Genomic DNA, 20,308 nt, shown 5'->3' with positions numbered 1-20,308 from the left:
CTTCTTGGGGGTTTCCAACTCAGCGCATGCGCGCAAAGTAATTTTCATGGAGTACATACTTTGGCATTCGTTTAAATTTGTTTATGCAATCGATTTCCTTTGTCCATATTAATAATTGGAAATTGCATTTATCTTTTTCATTATTATATATTATTGCCAATTTGTATTTTCAACATCAAAATGTAAATATTGCCCGTTACATTTTTAGTTGACTTCAGTTCTATTCGTGCATTTTAAATCATCCTCTGGAGGGAGACAAAACATTATTTATCGTGTGCCCATGTGAGTTATTCTGCACTGCAGTGACTGTGTCTAGGATGAGGTCCATTTTTAGGCCCTGAGCCAAGATAAAACATTGCTCCAATGCGTCTGATCTCTGTCTTTCCAATAAAATCCTTTAAAAAACAATAAACATTGTTGTGACTGTTGTTATTGGAAACAGCACCTATTCTAATGCACTATTTGAAGGTGGACAATTATGTTGCTGGGGTTAATTTGCTGCATCCGGAACAGTATTTCTTAAATCTGTGCAGGGTAAAATGAAACCTATTCTTGGGCAAAACATGCAACCCAGTGTCACTCAGGTATAGATCATGTGTCTTCCAACAGGATGAAGACATCCTAATGACTCCCATTTGGCACTGCACCACTGCTCTGCACTGATCTGCATTGCTTAATTAAAACAAAATATGTCCGGTCCTTACACCAACAAATGAGGGAATAACTTTGGAATGAACCCTGTGCACCTGCTTAAAGGTCCATTGAGCACCGACTATTGACAAGCATATTGCTAGCAAACCAGAGGACAGTGTGTTACTGGGGGGGGATCTGTGAGGTGATTGGTTGGATTTAGCTCAAAACACAGATGGATGGAGATCAATTGGAAAGAGAGAGAGGTTTGAGAAAGTGTTTTGCACACAACTCTGTTTCTCTCTTTCTCTCCTGCTTGCTCCGCTCCGGGGAGGGATTTGCCCCTATCTTGGCTGGCTTAGCACATCATTGTGAAAGCAGTGGGAGGATGGAGAGATGCAGCAGGAGAACGAGGAAGAGAGGATGAAGGGGAAACAGCTGCTGCCTTTAAACTCGTGTTCTTCATACGATACACGACATGACTCAGCCATCAAAAGACCGCATGTGTGTCTGCGCTTATGCGTATGCATAAATCAAGGACGGCATGGAGAAGATATCGTTTTTTTCTCAGGACCACGGACAGTGCAATCAAAATCAACAAAAGCATTACCTTAGCGTCATCTGTGTATGTTGAAATAAATTGAGGAGCTTTATTTAGACAAAATAATGCTTTGCCGCCACCTTACAACATATTCCAACAAAAAAATATTCAAACTGAATCAAGCTTAATTTACACAAAAATAATCTTAGTGCCAAGGAACTATGTAGACGTATTGGGGAAGCTTCATTTAGACAAAAGTAATGCTTTGCCGCCTGTATCACCTTGGTGCCAAGAATGAGTAAATTGACATTAATGAAAAAAAAAAATCAGAGTTACTGCTGTCATCTATAAGAGAGGAATAAAATCATCAGATGTGGGATTCTTGAGGGATACATGCTGAGAAACTCTCAGTGTGTTTTATGGGCTATTTACATAAAAGGCAATTTTCTCTTATTGGGCCAATGGAGCTGAAGAAAGCAATTACTACAGTGCCATACTGCTCAATGGGAGGTTTCCAAACAGAGAAAAGTGAGAGAAAAGGTCTTAGAGGATCAGAAAATAAATAAAGAAAGAGAATATGTGGAGTGAAAGGTGGGATATATCTGAGCAACAGGAAATCTGAGAAGCATTTTAATGTGAGTGACCCCCATCTCATGTTTAAGGAAGTCGAAGGTAACAAAAAGCAGAGTGACGCAGTCTCCCCCATAATCCTGTCATCCACTCTAATCTCTATGACGATGACACGGAGCTCTCTGTATGAATGATGAATGATGATGAATATTCATCAGACGTATCTGAGCTCCTCATTCATTCCTTCCTACACTCATAGCTTGGCATGCTGTTCAACCTCGATAATAACAAAAGCAATGCAATGAATTGCAACCACTGAAGTAAAAAATATGAAACATGGAGTGAATAAGAACTTTGTAAGGCCTGGCGGAGTTAGAGGGGGTGGCACTGCCCCCCTCCAAAAACAATTAGGCCAGATAATTTGTATTTACGGATATTTTTCAATTTTTACAAGAATTTACTCACACCTGGCCCTATAAGAAACATAATGAATCTTTATCAACATTTTTAAAGAATATTTTGGGTTTGAAAATATTTTTTGCTTTACAGATCCCCCTTATAGCCCCCCCACCCAAAGAAAAAAAATCCTAGCTCCGCCAGTGGCTTGTGACTTTCCCTAGCATGCCTTTTTAAAGAGTCCTATAGAACCACTTGGGCTTATTTAATGTAAATCTACTTGACAGACATTTAATCTCTCTCCTGAACACCATCAGCATAAATAGACAGCACAGTAAGTGTTTAATTGCATTGCTTTGTTTCTGCATGAGCCTCGTTAGGTGACTCAATATTCTCTCATGCTTTTAGCGCTAAGTGGAAGGTGCGCTTCATCATCCTAAGTATCGCCAACTATTAATGCAACTTTTTCAAAACAGGCATCCAACTGCGATGCTTAGACTCGCTACGTTTACTTGAAGAAGTATTTCCGCCATAGTGTGGATATAAAAACAATTTGAATTAGTGCATTTAAATCTTGGGCCTTCAGTGGCGACTTACCCGACCCGAAAAGTTGATTCACTCCTCCTCCTTGTTCCTGGAACATGCGGTTGCAGATCCAAAACATCCCTGTGTGACAAAACTGGATAATTGGAAAAATCCGCTTTCACAAATATATTATTTACAATATTTCGTAAAATTTAATTCTAAAACCAAACAAATCGGGACGTCAACCAAGCGACGTGCGTTCATGTAAACTGAACACAAAATAAAACCACACACAAACCGCATTGAAAAGGTGTCTCTTTATTTTCTATTCATCATACTGTATATAATATTCTTTCTCTCTAGATATAGGTAATCATATCTATATAATGTAAGTAAAAGTGTGCTTTTATTCACAGCATTTGTCCGTGTCAGACGGCTGCTAGTTGGAGGTTTACGTTATAAAGTGTACAGAGATTCAGGCGGACAGCTATGTGTCTGTGCAACCTGTCCTCGACAGAATGTAGTCAGAAATTGAGCGAAAAATGCTAAGATTACGTTGGAACTGGACAAATATTTGACAATATGATTGCCATATTTTTCCTGTATTACGATTATTATTCAGCGATAATTGGTAAAGCATAGGTTAGGAAAAAATAATTTTGCTATACAAGCAAAATACGAGTACATAATCGGACAAAATCTTACTAAATTCTGGTGAGAACAGATTTTTGTGTGTGTTTAGCTCACTCGTGTGTGTGTGTGTGTTTAGCTCATGATTGGGCTCAGAGGTATACAGCAGGGTCAAAATCTGCCCCCCCAACACAATTTCAACTTATCACAGCACACATTGCATCATCTTCACTTTAGGCTCCATCTGCAATTTTTTTTGTTGTCATTTTGAAGCACTGCAGCGTAACAGTTTGACCTTGCCACAAAAATACATTGCACCTTAAATAAATGCATGTCAGTCCAGATAACAATAATATATATATTTTTTTGACCTCATTAATATGATTACACTGCCTCTCGTAGCATTCTGGATGACATTATAGTCAATGCAGCCTTTTGAAGGAGATGGCTTTGTTAAATAACAGTCTGAAGGAATATTGAATCTGATTCTTAGTATGCCATTATTTCACTCAGACACCTTTAGTCGAAAATCCGTTTTAAGTTCGCCGCAGTGTCAACAATTTCTCCAAGATGCCATTTAAATGCACCTGCTGGTCGAAACGTGGTACCGCACCCTGTAATTTGGAGTCTTTCATCCCTTGGTCGCTCAAGCGTAAAGAGCCACGGAAATGTTCTGCGTGTAAACAACAGTGAGCACAGGGCTTGATGCAAAACTATTAAAAAAAAAAAAAAACACACATATAATTACGCCCTGTCAAAACACACAAAATAAAAGATAAAGCACCAAAAGGCAAACAAAAACGATTGTTTATCAAAATCGATGGCTTCACTATGAAATCTCAAGAGGGGAAATTGCGTCTGTACATATTTTACCATTAACAACACAAATTTCCTCCGAAAGTCTTTTATACAACCGTGATTGTGATCATCATGAGCAATCGGGGCTTCAGAGTCTGGATGGGGAGCAAACCAGCGGATGGCTTCTCTATCACATGAGCCACACACACAAACACACACAAACACACACAAATAAACAGTCATTCTTGGGCAAGATTATAAAGGATGAGCAACAACAGTCTACAACCATATTGATTCAAGTCCAGCGGTCATTAGGGTCACCACAGATCATTTTCCACCCTGATTAACACCCCTCTGCCAATCCTGAATCAACTTCAATGACGTGTGGAAAAATACATGGAAACAACGTTCAGACATAGGAGATATCAGAATTGCCTGTGTTGTTTCTCGGTGGAATTAGATGGAGGACGTCAGACGAGAAAAAGCTCCTCAGCTGATCTGGGAGCTGTCTGAAGGCAGGACAAGGCAGGCACTCTGTGTACAAGTGAGGAGAGGCGAGCTGCACACACACACGTACACACTCGTTGATATGAACACACACACACATGCAGGCACATAAGTCCTCCTCACAAGTATTTGAGTGTGTTTGCAAAGTGTAGAGTTGGTAGCATGTTTGTCGCCATAGCAAAATGCTCCATCGTGTTTGATTAACTGGCTCGATTTATGTTTTACAAGTTGACTTTTTTTTTTTTTTCCCCGTCACTATTTGTGTGATGTTATTTTTGTGTGTGTTGTAAATTGCATTGCTATACTTACGAGGACAATGAAGGGAAAACCACATGATGTGAGTGAAGTGTAAACATTGTTGACACATTTAAAAAAGAAATACATTTCCTTAAATAGTGCCCTCCGCAATAAGAATAATAATCCCCCACTAATGGATCATCAACTTTAAAAGCCATATGTTGTTTTTCTTTTTCAAGCAAATATTAAAATGTTACCTATGTAAACAAAAAATGACTGGAGGAACGATTTGTGTAAAGCTGAAATTTACGATGGAGTTTTAAAAGTGCTACTTTTATATCGTGACGTAATTAATTAGTCATAAAAATCATATCATTAGAAAAGCACATTAGGATAAATAAAAATCCTCACACTAATGGACACCTAGTACGCTGCAGTTGAGTGAATCCACACTCCTAAATCTTTTTTTTTTGTGGCACATCTTTACAGACTATTATAATATTAGCAATTATCACAGTATCAGTTTCCACGAAGCCTTTGCGATGGACAAAAATAATCACTAAGTCCTCGAAAGTATAGAAACCCTTTCGTGTTGTTGTTCTTTGTGTCGTGTGTTGATCGTAACTATCCCGCTACTAAATCAGTTGAATCGTTCAACCAATCCACAATTAAACTAGAAAATGAAACTCGATTAATATACACGGACGAGCACCCAAAATCTGGCTCAGTGCCCCCCAAACCACCAACAGATTAATAAACATGTGACAGAGTTTGGCATCCTCTGCACAGTGGCACCTTTAGAAGATAGAATATATAGCATTACTAATAAATAACACAGTTATTTGTTTCTATCCAGTCAAAGCTGAGTGGAAGGTAGAAAGAAAATGGCGGCCGTCAAAAGCACTTATCTTAAAATGGCTGCAATTTGAAATGTTGCTTAGAACAAAGGAAGCGCTGGAAACAGACGGATGTGTGCACGGTTTGACCTCTGACCTTTCTGAAAATGTGAAAAGCTACATCGCTACCACCGCAAAGTCGAAATGAGAATTCGGAACTATATTTGGCACCAGGTATGATACATTTTTTTTGCTAACGTACGTTGCTATCCTACGTGTGCGTAAGGTTTTGACTCTAGCTACTTTGAAAAGTTCGTCTACTTTAAAGTTCGAGAAAAAACATGTCGTCAAGGCTCAGTTTTCTGGATCGTCGCTCCGACACCGTGTCGCTTGTTAGCTATTCGAGCTGCTCTCTAAACGCAAATGTACTCTTCCTTGTCTTCCCGCGTCTATGCCATCCACTTAACACCCTTTGAACAATGTTGGTGCAACGGCGAGCATAGAAAGCCCTTGTGTGCTCCGCTTCTTTAAAAATTAAAAGCCCTTGCTTAGGAGAAAAGCACAATTTCCCTTTCACAGCCCATGACAACTGCTGATGTTGTAAAATTAATATTTACATGCGAAGGATAGACGGCACGAAGCTTTCTTTATAGAGAACGTGTCAACTTCTTTTCTTATCTCGGTACTAGCTGTCCAAGTGGTCATGTGATGTCGTTTTGTCTTTCTTACGAAAGTATAAAAGGAAGCGGAAAGTAAATGTTATTTTTTAAAGCAATTGGCTCAAAATATTTTTATATCTTTGGGACTGGCTCAAAATACAATTTAAGCCTTTTGATAACCGGACTGAAGCTTCTGAAGTGGATGGAAAAATACTGCAGATAAATGTGTTTCAATATTATTATTTTTTTCTCGTAATCGTCGACCATCGGCATCCCTGCTTACGAACATCTTCAGGTTTACCAAAATAAATAAACGGCCGCCTTCCCCTACATCATATCCAGTGTTTTTCCCGTGATAAATCAAAATCAAGCTTCTGATGCTGATAAATTGAAACTCAGACGTGTTGGTGACTTTCTATTATCCGTGACAGCGACGTGCGGGATATTTAAATGTATGTAAGGAAGGAGACATATGGAGATGTATTAATATGATGTGTTCTATGTTTGAACACACGTTTGTGGAGGTCACAGATAGAAGCTGCGTTTGGATACAGTTAATGCACGTGTACGCTAGATAAGGAGAGAAGAGGTGGCTGTGACTGACACCTCAATAGATGGAGCGCAAACCTTCTGAATAATGCATGACACTCCCCTCCAGCCTGCTTTCCATCGCGTGTTACAAACCGATTCTTACCCCCATTGCACAAGAGAGACTTCAGACGCAATTGTTGAACGATATTCAGCGGGAGGTAGTAGGCGGGCTTTTTCTCGTCTCTCTGTTTAATATCTTTACGGTTTCTGTTTAGAACCATATTCACAGCTAAGTGGTCTCCTCTTCTACATGTTCCTCAAAGCAGCTAGCTAGTCTAATCGGCGACAGATGGAAGACGAGTGTGGAAAATTGATGAGTGAAGAGGTGAGGAAGTGAAGACATAGAAGAAATAAACGGAGAAAGAAGAAGAAATGGAAGCACCGATGATGTCAAAATTTGGAAGCGATGACAACTGGCCAGAGAAATCAGGGAGGAACTCAATTCACCGTCATGATAGAAGCCAGTCCGTGATTAAAGCAAAAAAAAAACGACTATATACATATACGCGGACAAATGCTCCGTTCTTTGATATTTTCAAGTCAGCTGAACTGAAAACAAACTCATCTGCTACCAAAGATGGACACCCTGCCCCCCTTCCTCACATTTACATTTCATTCATCTTTTTAGGAGCATCTCCAAAATAGCAAACCACGCATGATGGGACAATTCCATTGAAGAAAAAAAAAAAAAATCCCCAAATGAGTATAAGCTGATCTTCAAACAAATAAATGTGCCAACTACAGACACATGAGGTTTAAATGGAGATGGGAACAAGTTCTCCATCCAAGCAAACGGCTCGTGCTACACACACTGAAATGCTCACTGGGCTCAGGATTCACAGTTCAAAGGCTAAAAGTTCACAGTTCACAGTCTCTGTATTTCCGACCCCAGCACTCCCCGTGTGTGTCCCCCCTTGCCTGTGTCCTCCCTCTCTCAGCTTCCTCCTCATCTTTGCTAGCGTGCTATCTGCAGGCAACACCTCTCAGACAGGCGTGGTCCTGCGGTTGGGGTCCTTTGTGTAGTCTTTAGTGAGCGTGCTACTCTGGAGGAATTCCCTCTCAGAGTTGAGCAGCCCGGCGAGGCTGGACTTGGTAGCGGCGTTGCCCGCCTCGCGTGGGTTCAGCGTGTACATGGGCATCTCGGAAGCGCCGGGCCCGGTGTAACCCACTTTACCCAGCGGCGAGGCGTCGCGGCTTGGAACCTCCGACGAGCGGACGCTGGAGCGGCGTCGGAAGCGGTAACGGTAGGAGGGGATGCGGCTGAAGGCCGACTTTTTGATCAGCTCGGTGCGGGATTTGGCTCGCTGCTTGCGGTGCTTCTCGATGAACATGTGCACGGCCAGCACGCCCACCATTTCTGCCATGATGAAGGACAGAGCGCCAAAGTAGAAGGACCAGCCGTAGGAGTAGGACTTCTTGCTGTCGCTTTGGCCCGGATCGCCTGAGTTGGCCGAAATATAGACAATAATTCCGATGATGTTGCTGAGGCCTGCAAAGAAAAAAAAAAAAAAAACACTTAGAAACAAGTGGTTGACTTCTGATGAGGTTTTGGTTAAGGGAAGTCCACTGAAGAAAAGATCTTTTCTGGTGAATATACAAAAAAAAAAGAAGTATATATAAAAAAAAAAAATTAAAAAAAAGATGCTTGAAGCTGGTTAGTTGTTACTATTAAGTCAGAATTAAAAACAAAACATTTATTTAAAATCATATATGATTTTTTTGGGTCGATTCAGTTAGGTGACAAATTTTCTTCATCTGTGTAAATTTTAATTCCGTACCACCGCTTTAATTAAATAGGTCACATGCAAAAAAAAAGAATCGTGAACAGCTACAATCTATTTCCTCCTGATCCAAAATGGCTTCTAAAAGATCAACCGAATCTCACATAAGCACCATATCAACATTTAAATATGATAAATGGGATTGTTAAATTGCTGCAGCTTCTGACATTGCAAATAAATTTCAAATACTTTAGTTTGACTTTAAAACGGATCCAAATATTGTAGCAAGGAGAGAGACAAAAAAGAATCCTGAAGAAGCCGTTGAAGAAGCGCGGTCATGGAGCACAGGAAAAAGACACAACAAACACACACACACACACACACACACACACACACACACACACACACACACACACACACACACACACACACACACACACACACAGCTGGCCTCTCCTATTCCATATGATTAGTCCAGAATACAGTGCTCATGCAGTGTGGTGGAACGTACAGAATGGGGGACAATTAGCCGACTGTAATTAGGCACAATCAGCCTCACACTTTTGTGGTAAATAATTACCAATTTGGCCTCAAGAATTTACTACAAACCCCAGTGGGGCCCTCCACATCCCACTGAACACCAATTACAGCCCCGTTTTGTGTGTCGGGGGCAAGAGTAGGTGTGTGTGTGTGTTTATGAGATATCCGACGTGTGTGTGTGTACATTCAAAGGCTGATGACGTGCTTCAAATCTGAGTCACAAGCCTTTTCTTCCGTGAGCTTTGAATGATACTCAACACGTAAATTAGAGCTGAACCCGCAAAATCGACGTGGCTGTTGAGAATCGTGCACAGATTGAGAGTTTTTATTTGAATATAAAATTCCTTAATAAAAGAGCACGCAGCTTAAATCAATTTCTTATATTCATAAATATTTTTGATCCTTTTAAAACTACAAGAATAGATATTTACACTTGTATGCTTCCAGCTTCTTGATTTGATATTTATTATTATTAAGGTCAAAAGGGGAAAACTGCAGCACAAACTACTACATGTATTCTTTTTTATTTTTAATTTAGAAGTGAGCATCTGAACAATAGACCAGAATAAAAATTCCACATGAAATAACATTATCAAGATGCAACCTAAAAAGAAATTTGCCGCAACCAAATAAGAAGTATATAAGATCCTTCATATCAAAAAGGGTAGACCTACTTTACAGCACTTGGGGGACACATTTGCAGTGCGCACTGACCTGCGGAGACAAAGAAGATTCCTGCGCTGAGGATGACGTTGTGTCGGCTGCGGTAAAACTCACTGGCGGCTACACAGAGTCCTCCCAAGAACAGCAGACCCACACTCATGATGGGGAAGATACTGGAGGCACGCACTGCACCTGTTTGGTTCAAACAAGCTTGTTTGCTTAATAAAATTTGGCAGTCGTGCAGTACAGGTTACCAAAATAGCAGCAATGGATGTCACAATGCCTCCAAATGATGACTAGTCAACGCCGTGAGCTGCTTTTAATGGTTTACTGGTGACCAGTTGTTTTTTTCTAGCAAAGATGAAAACTGACTGAACCCACACAACAAGCTTCCATCTGGAGAAAAACTGGAGAAACCAACTCTGACACATATGCAGGTCAAATGATAAATATTTTCCATGTGTGCATCCTCCAAACAGCCTAATTTTTTTTATCCTCACTAAACATACCTGGGTGATTATAATCATAATGCAAATCTATTTTGATGAGTAGCAAAACATGACCCGCATTCCTGAAAGGGCGGTGACCAATGCCATGGAGGGTTCAAGCCCCACCCCCGTAGTCCGCACCCCTGGGCTGAATGAAATGCCGGTCACTAGGTCCTGGCTCGCTATTGGCTGGCCCCCCTCTCATGCTTGTGCTGGAATTGGCGGCCTCTGGGGATGTTGCTTTGTGTTCAGTGGAGCAAAGAAAAAGAAGCTGCAACTGAATCCCCCCCCCCCTCCCTCTGTTGCTGTTAATATTTTCCTCTCCATCCATCTTTCCAGTTTACAGTCAGCGGGGGGGGAAAAAAAAAACCCTACCAGTTTTTCCTTTAACACTTTTATGGATGTATGTAGAAATAAGTGGGTACTCTGTCATTTTTCTTCCTAACAAAGTGGAGTTGTTGATAAAAGCCTGCTTTCATGTTATGCATCCTTCCCAAAGAGAATCTTTCACCTTGCAGGAAAACAACATTTATTTATCTCCAGCAAGGCAGCATAAGAGTGGTCCATCCATCTCTGGAGCGCTTGGATGTTGTTGCTGCCTCTAACAGCAACTGTCCGATGGGTAATTGCAAGTACGGCAAGCCTGTCAAGCTTTTAGATCCACAGTGTCCTTTGCTTTTAGGTATTGTCACAATCATTTTAACATATGATGACATTGTGAGAGCATGATTTTTTTTTCGCCTTCTAGCAAAATATTAGGAAGAGACGCACAATTGCAAATCACAGCGTAAAAATGTAATTGGATGCTGTTAGAATATTGTGATGGTGCAATGTGATGTGTGTTTATGAATAAACATACGCAGGAGGTATTCGGCGGCATCTGCTTCGTAGTCGGCGTCCTCTGGAAAGTGATCGATCTTCTTACACACACCCCGGAAGGTTCCTGGAAACGGAGAACAGGAGTGTTTGTGAAATTTGTTGAACTTGCCATTAACTGTATGTAAAACACAAATACCGATTTGCAGGCTTTAATTATGTTTAGTCAGCTTGAACATTGTTTTCCAAAATAAAAGCTGGATGTTTGCAAATGTCTTATAGTGAAAGATAATCATAGAAATTTGAGAATATTTACGATTGAGAGACTAAAATTACAAGTTCAAATTAATCAAGGTTTGTAAACCATTAATCAAAAGAATTACCAATCAATTTGATAATCAATTAGTTGCCGATTAATCGTTGAAATTTGAGAATATTTACGATTGAGAGACTAAGATTAGAAATTAAAATTAGTTGAGGCTTGTAAACCATTAATGAACCGTCAAAACAATTACCAATTATTTTGATAATTAGTTGCCGATTAATCATTGAAATTTGAGAATATTTATGATAGAGAGACTAAAATTAGAAGTTCAACTTAGTCAAGTCTTGTAAACCATTAATCGATTATCAAAACAATTACCAATCAATTTGATAATCGATCAGTTGCCGATTAATCGTTGCCTCCTCTAATAAACTGAATCACAAATTTGTATTAATTAACCTCGTAAGTAGACACACATAGCTCAAACGTGAAAGAAATAAAGCACGAGAGGAGAAAAAGAGATGGCAGATGATACCGGACAGGTAACCTTCAGGCTATTTGTGGGGAAACACTAATGAAAAGTCTTATCATGCACGACTACCGCTGTGAATCCACACACACACGTTAAAGTAGCCATCGAGTGTGCCTACACAAACACGACCAAGCTCATTAACGTGATCCATGAACACTATCAATCATGTATGTAAGTGAAACCTCTGGATTATTTATCTAGTGTGTGTTTGTGTTGTATCGACCGGGCTGCGGATGCTCCGATGCTCGTGTCAGTCACAGAGTGACTCATCCTCCTTTGTGGAAGTCCTCCAAAGCTCACACACACAGGTGGGAAGGTGTGCACGCGCTCGCCGCATGTGGCTTAATTCCTTCCCATCATCTCGTCCCATTCACACATGGTCAGCGCCGCAAGGGGGGGGGGGGGAGGGGAGGGGTGTGGATGGTTTGGGGGTGAGGTGAAGGAGGAAGTGCTGCTGAAAGAGCTTTGGCGATAGAACGGCAGTGGAAATGTGCTGCTGATGGATTTGCATATGAAGAGTTTCTTGCACTTCACATCCTCCCGAAACTGATTAATGCAGTCAGGGCTTGATGGTCGCTACGCCGACTGACACGTTTCGGCTTTTTAATGTTTATAATTAATGCAGACTTTTGAGATGAATGAAAAGACGTTTATCTATACTGTCATTTGTGGCTCTTGATTGTCATGCGTTATTATTACTGGATGCGACAATAAATCCCAGAGAAGGAAAAAAAATAGTCTCACAATTTTTCTTTATTCAATTGGCACTCATCCCAGAGTTGTACTGAGCTAGTTTTAAAACAGGTCACAATTACAGTATAACATCTGAGACATTTCCAAAAGCAATGTGATGCTTTTTTTTTTTCCCCTTACAAAGGTTGTTTGACACAGATTTTTCATCTGATGGCCAAAGCATGAATATTCAAATAATTAACACATAGTTGAATCGGCAAACGTCTGCGACCACTGTAATCGGTCAAATGTGGCTCAGAGGAAACAAGCTTAACTTCAAACCCAGTCAAGCTAATTACTTTACTTGAGACATTTGCTGTAGCAAGCCGTCCATCTGACAGACTGCACACCGTTTGATGTCTTGCACTCTTCTGATGCTGCTGCAGACATCTGCTACAGATCAGTGCGAGCCCAAATCAGCTGAGTTTCAATAATTTGGGCTTTGACATCCAATAAATCCTAAAAAAATATTTTTTTTCTTCTTAAATATATTTTTAATATATATTATTTTTCATTTTTCAAAAAATATATTTTTAATCTATTTTTAATATATATATAATATTTTTAATATATTTTTAATATATATTATATTAGGTGACCTTACTTTGGTCTGCTACTCCAATGCTTCTCTTTAGGGCTTATTTGATTGGATAATAAAAGTTTCAGTCACGTCACTGAATGCAACTGAGGTCTAAGTTGTTCCTGTTGGGTGCGTCAAGGTAGAAGGAATCATCAATCACAGCCCTGGTGGTCTAGAAATCCATTACACCTTCTGACTTGTAAGTGGACGGATTGTTTTCGAATCCTCCTGACGCTAACGTGCACGCGCACACAAATGAACGAGATTCATTAAGGCTCGCTTTGCTGGATGTGGTCTGGAATACTCGGAGGGACCATAAAAGGAACTTGCATGTCGTCTCTGCATCGCACAGAAATGCAGCGGACACATCAATGTGGACACATGTGCTTTCCAAAGGTCAGCGTGGCCTGAGGGCAGCACTATGGCATGATGGGATTCAGAGAATAGGGCTGAGAGTTCACTTTGTTCCTCTGCTTGAGTGTTTCTCTGTTTTATCTATGTGTCACGTTGGCCTACTTTATCCTCCTAGCTAAATTACCACACGGGAACATGTATGAGCTTTCTCAGTGACATCATCACGACCGACGTGTATTGATAAAATCCAAGCGCTAAGAAATGACAGCATGCAGAGTAGCTAGCATCAAGCAAGAAATCAAAGTGCCTTCAAACAAGGTTAAACAGAAGACAAAACACAAACAATGTGTTTGTTCCAACATTTGTGATGAGTTGCGCATGAGGTGCCAGCTGTATGCCCTTGATATGACTCACCCCCTCCCACACTCATACAAGCAAACTCTTTAATTATTTAAAAGACACAAACCACTGATGAAATAGGGGAAACATCTAGCCAATTGCGGTAAGTCACACGAGCTACGAAAGGTTCTGGGTTCAAATCTCCATTTGAGATTTTTCCGGCATCCTTAGTATTATCGTATTCGTTATCGTAGCTTGAGATCTAATTTGCATAACTGCTGTTGATCAGTATTCCACACTACTGGACACTTAAAGTGCTCAAGGACTCTTTGCATCATTTGCACAATGGTTGTATCATAATTATTGCACTACTTTATATTGCTTGATGAGTCTTTGCATCATTTGCACCGTTGTCGTTGTTCGGGATTACCGCGCTAATGGTATCCTTCATTTCTTAACAACTCTTTGTACTTATTTGTTATGTCCTAAATACATCTCCTTGCTCGCGAGAAAATGTTTATGAACGAGATGAATGATTGTGAGTAGATTTATTTTCAACTATTCGAGGGAATTAACGATTCATTCGACTCCCGATTCGATTCGAGTCCCGATTCGATTCGATTTCAAGTGGATTCGATTTTTGTTTGTCTTTTATAATCAAAAGATGATTTTATTTATCCTTGTAGAACTTTTCATAATTCCTATTATAATTCATAAAAAAATAACTAATTATTTTGACTGTTTAACTAAATTTTTGTCTTTTTTTTTTACATACTTTAAATCATTTTTTGATAGATGTTAGTCTAATCGTTACATTACTAACCTACACAATAAATGTGGCTATTTCTAAATAATTATATTTTCAAACATTTTAAAGGGGAAAATGACTGAAATATTTACTAAGGTCATCAGAATATCTGGTGATATGACACACCAAGCATTAAAGTCAGTGAAGCTCTACAAAACTCTGAAATAAAATAATTACTTTCACCCCAACCTGGTTGCTTTGGGAGTCAAGATGGCAAACAACATCTGTTCAAAAATCCAGCAAGGGACTTTTTCTTGTCGCATCTCTTCCCCTCCACTGATAACGCTCACTAATGAAGGCATAACATGCCTCCAAGCTGTCCCTAATCAGATGGTGTGTCTTCCAAAAAAACGTGTTCGAACGACCCAAACCAGCCAGATGCACACATGACCGAGAAGAAGAAGAAATCGACGAGGACGGAACGAGCCAAGCACGTTCAAAAAGCACAGCAAATTGGGCCGCTTGTTTCTTCCCGGCGCTTCTGACAGCTCGACGTGGCTGACGGAACCTCTCGCTCTCCTAATGTACGTCTACCTCGCTCTCCCCCTGATTACTTCTTTCAGGAGAAGCAGAGAGGAGCCAGGAAAGAGGGAGGAAGAAGCTCGTTTCCACGGTGATGGCTGATGAAAGCCAGCGAGGTGCGTTGCGCTTGGATGCACATTTCCTCACATTTTTTTTTCCTCTCCCCTCCTCAAGCACACATTCACCCCTTCTCTTGCCAAAACACTTTTCTGCTCCAAATGTTCTTAGCTCGGTTCTTTCCATTCAAAAAACAGATCCGGGTTATACTGTACTGCTTTGTGTGTCAAAATATTTTCCCGGCTACACACACATACAAGTTCTTCTGATGCATATTCATGTTTGACTCATTAATAATTCACTTGGTAGTGAAGGGATCTCTTGAATATCCAATATCGAAAAAACTTCAAACAGCTACTACGTGCTAAACTCATTCAGGTACGCTGACGAGACCAGAGAAGTATTCTGGCGCTCCGACGATCGATCCGTGATTGGGGATCTATCGAACGCCAGATCTTCCAGGTGGTCTCGGCCCAGTTGACTTGACTCAAGCCTGACCTCCCAGATCATAGCGAGCTCGAGTTTGATTAAAACGAACCACTGAGTGCTAGCATGGTAGCGCACATCGAATACCAAAATGCTCTCCACCTATTGGAACCAAAAAAAGATCTTACAGAAGCGCTTCATCCTCCTTTTAAAATGTATTTGTGTTCTTCTAGTTTCATCTTTTGAGAAAATGCCCAAGCAGAGAAATAAGCGTGAAGACACTGTCATCCTTCAAAAGATTCCATGCAGATAACAAAAAGGAAAAGACCAAACAACCCAAATTTAGTGTGAGCTGAGAATAAACGTGCGGCTCTTCCTTCTCTTCTCGTTCAATCTTGGGCAAAGTGAAGCTTCCCCTTGTCTTCATCTTTATCCACTTTCTTTCCCCACATTCATCTAACACAGTAATTTAGACAAGCTGTCCCCGTCTTTCCTCCTTCCTGCCTTCTCCATCAGTTTTTTTAAAATCCACGGACAGCACCCCACATCTTGACTGATTGCCTCTTTCTAATTCATTCAATTCTCTTCCTCCCTCCTTCTTTTGTGTTCCCTACAACCACTTAGTTGAACATTTTGTCCCTGTCTTTTTAGAAAGGGGAGGGGCGGGGCTTCACTATTACTAGGTGGTCTCCAGCAGGGTCAAACGTTCCCCGGAGATTCATCTCAAACAGAGGCCATGTAGCTCTCATCCATCACTTGGCAGCCTCCACTCTTCCTCCAGCCATGTGTTTCATTCATTCACATTTGAGTTTCCACTCATTTATGTTTCCGTGCCCTAACCTTTTCTTTCCTTTCCAGCTCATTTCCAAGCACTCATTCATCACCTCAGCACTCCATCCTCGGAAATCTCACGACGGCTACGTCAGAGATGTCAATTTCCGGTCAATTTATTTACGAATGATTAAAGAAAAATATGTATATGAGCGAGCACGTTCTCCCTCTTGCATGCTATTTTGCATGGAAGCCAGAGTGCGTGTAACACTGACATTGTGCTGACATTGTGTTAACTTTCTGTATTGCCCCCACTGCTCTGTTTATGCGCTAGCTTGGGAATATCCGCAAATTTGTCTATTTACTCATCCAATTACAAGAGTGTGTGTGTATGTGTGTGTGCGTGCATCAGTGGATCCTCAGACCTGCACCATCTGGCCCTGTAATAGCCTCCTATGCCCCCCAGAATGAGATGGTTATGTTTGGCTGCACACAAAATGCATACACACATATTTATATCCAGAGGCAACGCAAAGCTGACCTGCGTCAATGCAAGAAAATTATCACAAGACAGCCTCAAGTCAAGTACAGGAAATTACAATGTTCAAGTCCTGGTGAAGGATTATCGTTTTTTTTTATGTCGATATGAAGGGGAAAGTAGCTTGGAAAATAACATATAGGGTTTTGTAGTAGAGGAAATACAAAATACGAATTCCTCTGATATAATTTACAATTTTCATTTCTGATTTGATTCCTGAAGGGCATCCAGATTAAATGTTAGACTTTTTTTTTTTTTTTTTTAACATTGCTTAAGTGACAAACTGTTTCTCAAGTGAGACTGAGGTGAGCTGAGGTGAGGTTTGTAGCCAACCTTCTCAAAGATTGCTAATAAAAGCCATATTAAATAGAGATATGGCAGCACTCAAACACAGGATTTAACACAGCGTTTGACATCACACAAGGGCATTCATTTCCAATTGCGCTTGTCCTATCCGGGGACACGGGAAGGCTAAAGCCGATCCTGGCGGATTTAGGGAGCGTGCTACTCCCTTCATCGCCTGTCAATCTCTGGGCTGACACATGGAGAACAATTTAGACTTTCAGGTAAGTTTTTGAGGAACTGCATGCATGTTTTTGGATGGTTGGAGGAAGAATCCAGAAAAATAGGGAGGGCATGAGAACAAATCGAGGACACAATAACATAAAACTGACTGTGCAGGTTTTACGACAGAGCATAATGTTCTAACAGGTTTTGGTGTTTCTATTTGTTGTTATTGATGGAGTTTAGTGGATATCTGAAGGTTTCTAGGAAACCGAATACAACAGTGTGCACATTTACTTGTGCAAAATTATGACCATGTTCATGGATTCAACAATGTAGATAGGTCACACAGTTTTTAAGACTTGCAAGGAGAGTCCAACATTCAGCATTAAATCCGATTAAACTAAATAAATTTGCCATTGTTGTATTGTATATGATGAGAAATGACTATGTTCAGGCTTCTTATTGGCTAAATTAACCTTATGGTTGGGGTTATAGTGCCACCTGTGGCTTTGGCATGCACTAAAGCGACTGTTTTTTTTTTTTTTTTTACTGTTTTAATTTATGCCTGAACTTAAAACAAATAGTAGAAAAATTATAATATGCACTAGCGTCACGTGAACATTTTACGTGCTTGGTCATACATATCAGGACTTTAGCTAAATATTCAATTTTAATTTGTATTGCTACTTTACTGTGACATCAATTTGAAACGGTGGTGTTTTTTTGGAGGTCTGGAACGGATTAATAGCATTTGATTTGACTTCAAATGGGAAATTATTTGATATACGAGTAAACTGAGCTCGGGGCTTAGTCGCGGCACTGCTGATGCGTGTGAGAGCGGAAGACAAACGACAAAGACGCACGCAAACACGCACGCAATTACGCACGCAGGTCATCCAGACTGGTCACGTACCTTCCAGACAGCAGGTCCGCCAGAGGCCGGAGTGCGTCATCACCTCCTCATTCTTGCGGCTCGTATCATTGTCGCCACTGCTTTTCACGCGGCAGACCCCACGCGAGTACAACCAGTAGTCAGTCCCCACTGCGATGGTCATGAGGCTGAAGGCGGCGAACGCGCCCACCGTCGTCACGAGCATCTGGACGCCGCGGTCACACATCAGCATCTTCATATAGGCGACTCCTGATTGGGCTTAATCTTCCTTTACCTCCTCTCTTATGGGCTCCCTCCCCCCCGCTTTTTACCACGCGAGATTTGGGGAGAGGGTCAATTTTAACAAACAGTCTCTTGGGATGACATGTCTATGCGGTTTGCTGTCCCGTAAGGCTGGTGGCAAGCTCCCGTACACACGCCCGCACACCGGAGCTTTAACGACCACCGGTTGTCCTCACTCAGCCCAAAAGACGCCACATTATCTCCCTTTTCCAGTCATTTATTTCCTCTAGCCTAACGTGTGGGAGATAGCAAGTCAGCTAGCAGCCGGCACAGTGAGCATCTTCACCGCCCGCTTTTTTTTCCTCCCATGCAAGCAACACTTTATATGTAGAACACGTCGTGCAGCACCAAATGATCAGACGCCGTTCCTCCAATAACGCAACGGAGCGAGCTTTGCCGTATTTTCCTCTCCAGCTGTTGACACACTGACATGTTCTCCCTCGAAATCCACAATCGACGTCCGTCCACTCTTAAGCTTGACACACAGCGGCTTTTTTTTCTCATCAGAAAATGGAGACGTCTTCACGGTGGACAGTATTCCCTCCGGAGAATGGATTCTCGCTCCTGACAACAAACGTGCCTGTTGGTGCAAACGGAGGGGCGAAAAATAACAGTGACAGCCTTTGCCTCCTCCTAGTCATCCTCCTCCTCCTCCCTCCTCCTCCTCCCCTCGGTCCAACCAACACAAACTAAAACTAACCGCGCGTCTCCTCAAAGTCCGCCTGGGGCCACGCCATTCGACCCTGATTGGTCAAGTGTGGAAAAAGTGTCCTTCAGTGGCGAATCACGTACGAACTATTCTCATCATCCCGCCCACTATTTGCAAGACTATAAAACTAACGCGTCAGAAAACGGACCGCTCAGTTTGACTGAAATCAGCCCACTTGTATGATGGCACGTCTTTCGAGCCATCACCCGCAAGTAGAACATTTTAAATAACAAGAATATGTTTGTCTTAAAGCAACAAAGTGCAAATTTGACGCTCCTGCCGCGCCCCTCGTCGGCCGCGTCAAATTCTGCCGCATGCGCCTGGAGAGCTGTCCATGGTCCTGAACGTAGGAGTTCGCTCCTATCTTCAATCCAGTAACAGGAGGAATAGAACCATTGAAGAAGAGAGAGAGAGAGAGCGAGAAGCAAGTGATGCATGAAGAATAGCACCCGGGAGAGAAGCAGAAACGCCACTTAAAGAGCCATGGACCGTTTTTAATGATTCCACTCCTGCACGGCCCTCCACACAAGGCACCGTGAGCTTCACAGTTCAATTCACATAGTCACATTGTTATTGTGTGTGGATGCCAAAAGGAGTCGAACAGATATGACTGTCTCAACCTCCAATGCATCGCCTACTTAAACACAGCATTGGATTTTTCAAGCTACTTTTATTCATAATAACCCGCCAATAGATAGTCTTGTATAGTTACAGTGGGAGTTTAATTTGGTGCTCCACCCATCCATCCATTATTTTTTTTTTGAACCACTTAATGCTGTTCAGGGTCACCGGTGATCTGAAGCTTATTCCAGATGACTTCAACCCACAAGACTGGAACCATTCATG

General features: G+C 41.3%; 1 protein-coding gene across 1 annotated transcript; it reads right to left on the bottom strand.

The window, feature by feature from the left end:
* Nucleotides 1-2,959: 2,959 nt before the first annotated feature.
* cacng3b (calcium channel, voltage-dependent, gamma subunit 3b) lies at nt 2,960-19,889 on the bottom strand. Its single transcript, XM_049744891.2, has 4 exons — nt 18,493-19,889; nt 11,192-11,275; nt 9,896-10,036; nt 2,960-8,409 (listed from the first exon to the last, which is right to left on the bottom strand). The coding sequence occupies exons 1-4, from the start codon at nt 18,707-18,709 to the stop codon at nt 7,904-7,906; spliced, it is 948 nt and encodes a 315-aa protein (XP_049600848.1). The 5' UTR covers nt 18,710-19,889; the 3' UTR covers nt 2,960-7,903.
* Nucleotides 19,890-20,308: the final 419 nt, after the last annotated feature.

The sequence above is a fragment of the Syngnathus scovelli genome, chromosome 16 (assembly GCF_024217435.2).
Source record: "Syngnathus scovelli strain Florida chromosome 16, RoL_Ssco_1.2, whole genome shotgun sequence".
Classification (NCBI taxonomy): domain Eukaryota; kingdom Metazoa; phylum Chordata; class Actinopteri; order Syngnathiformes; family Syngnathidae; genus Syngnathus; species Syngnathus scovelli.
This window is presented reverse-complemented; position numbering and strand designations above follow the sequence as displayed.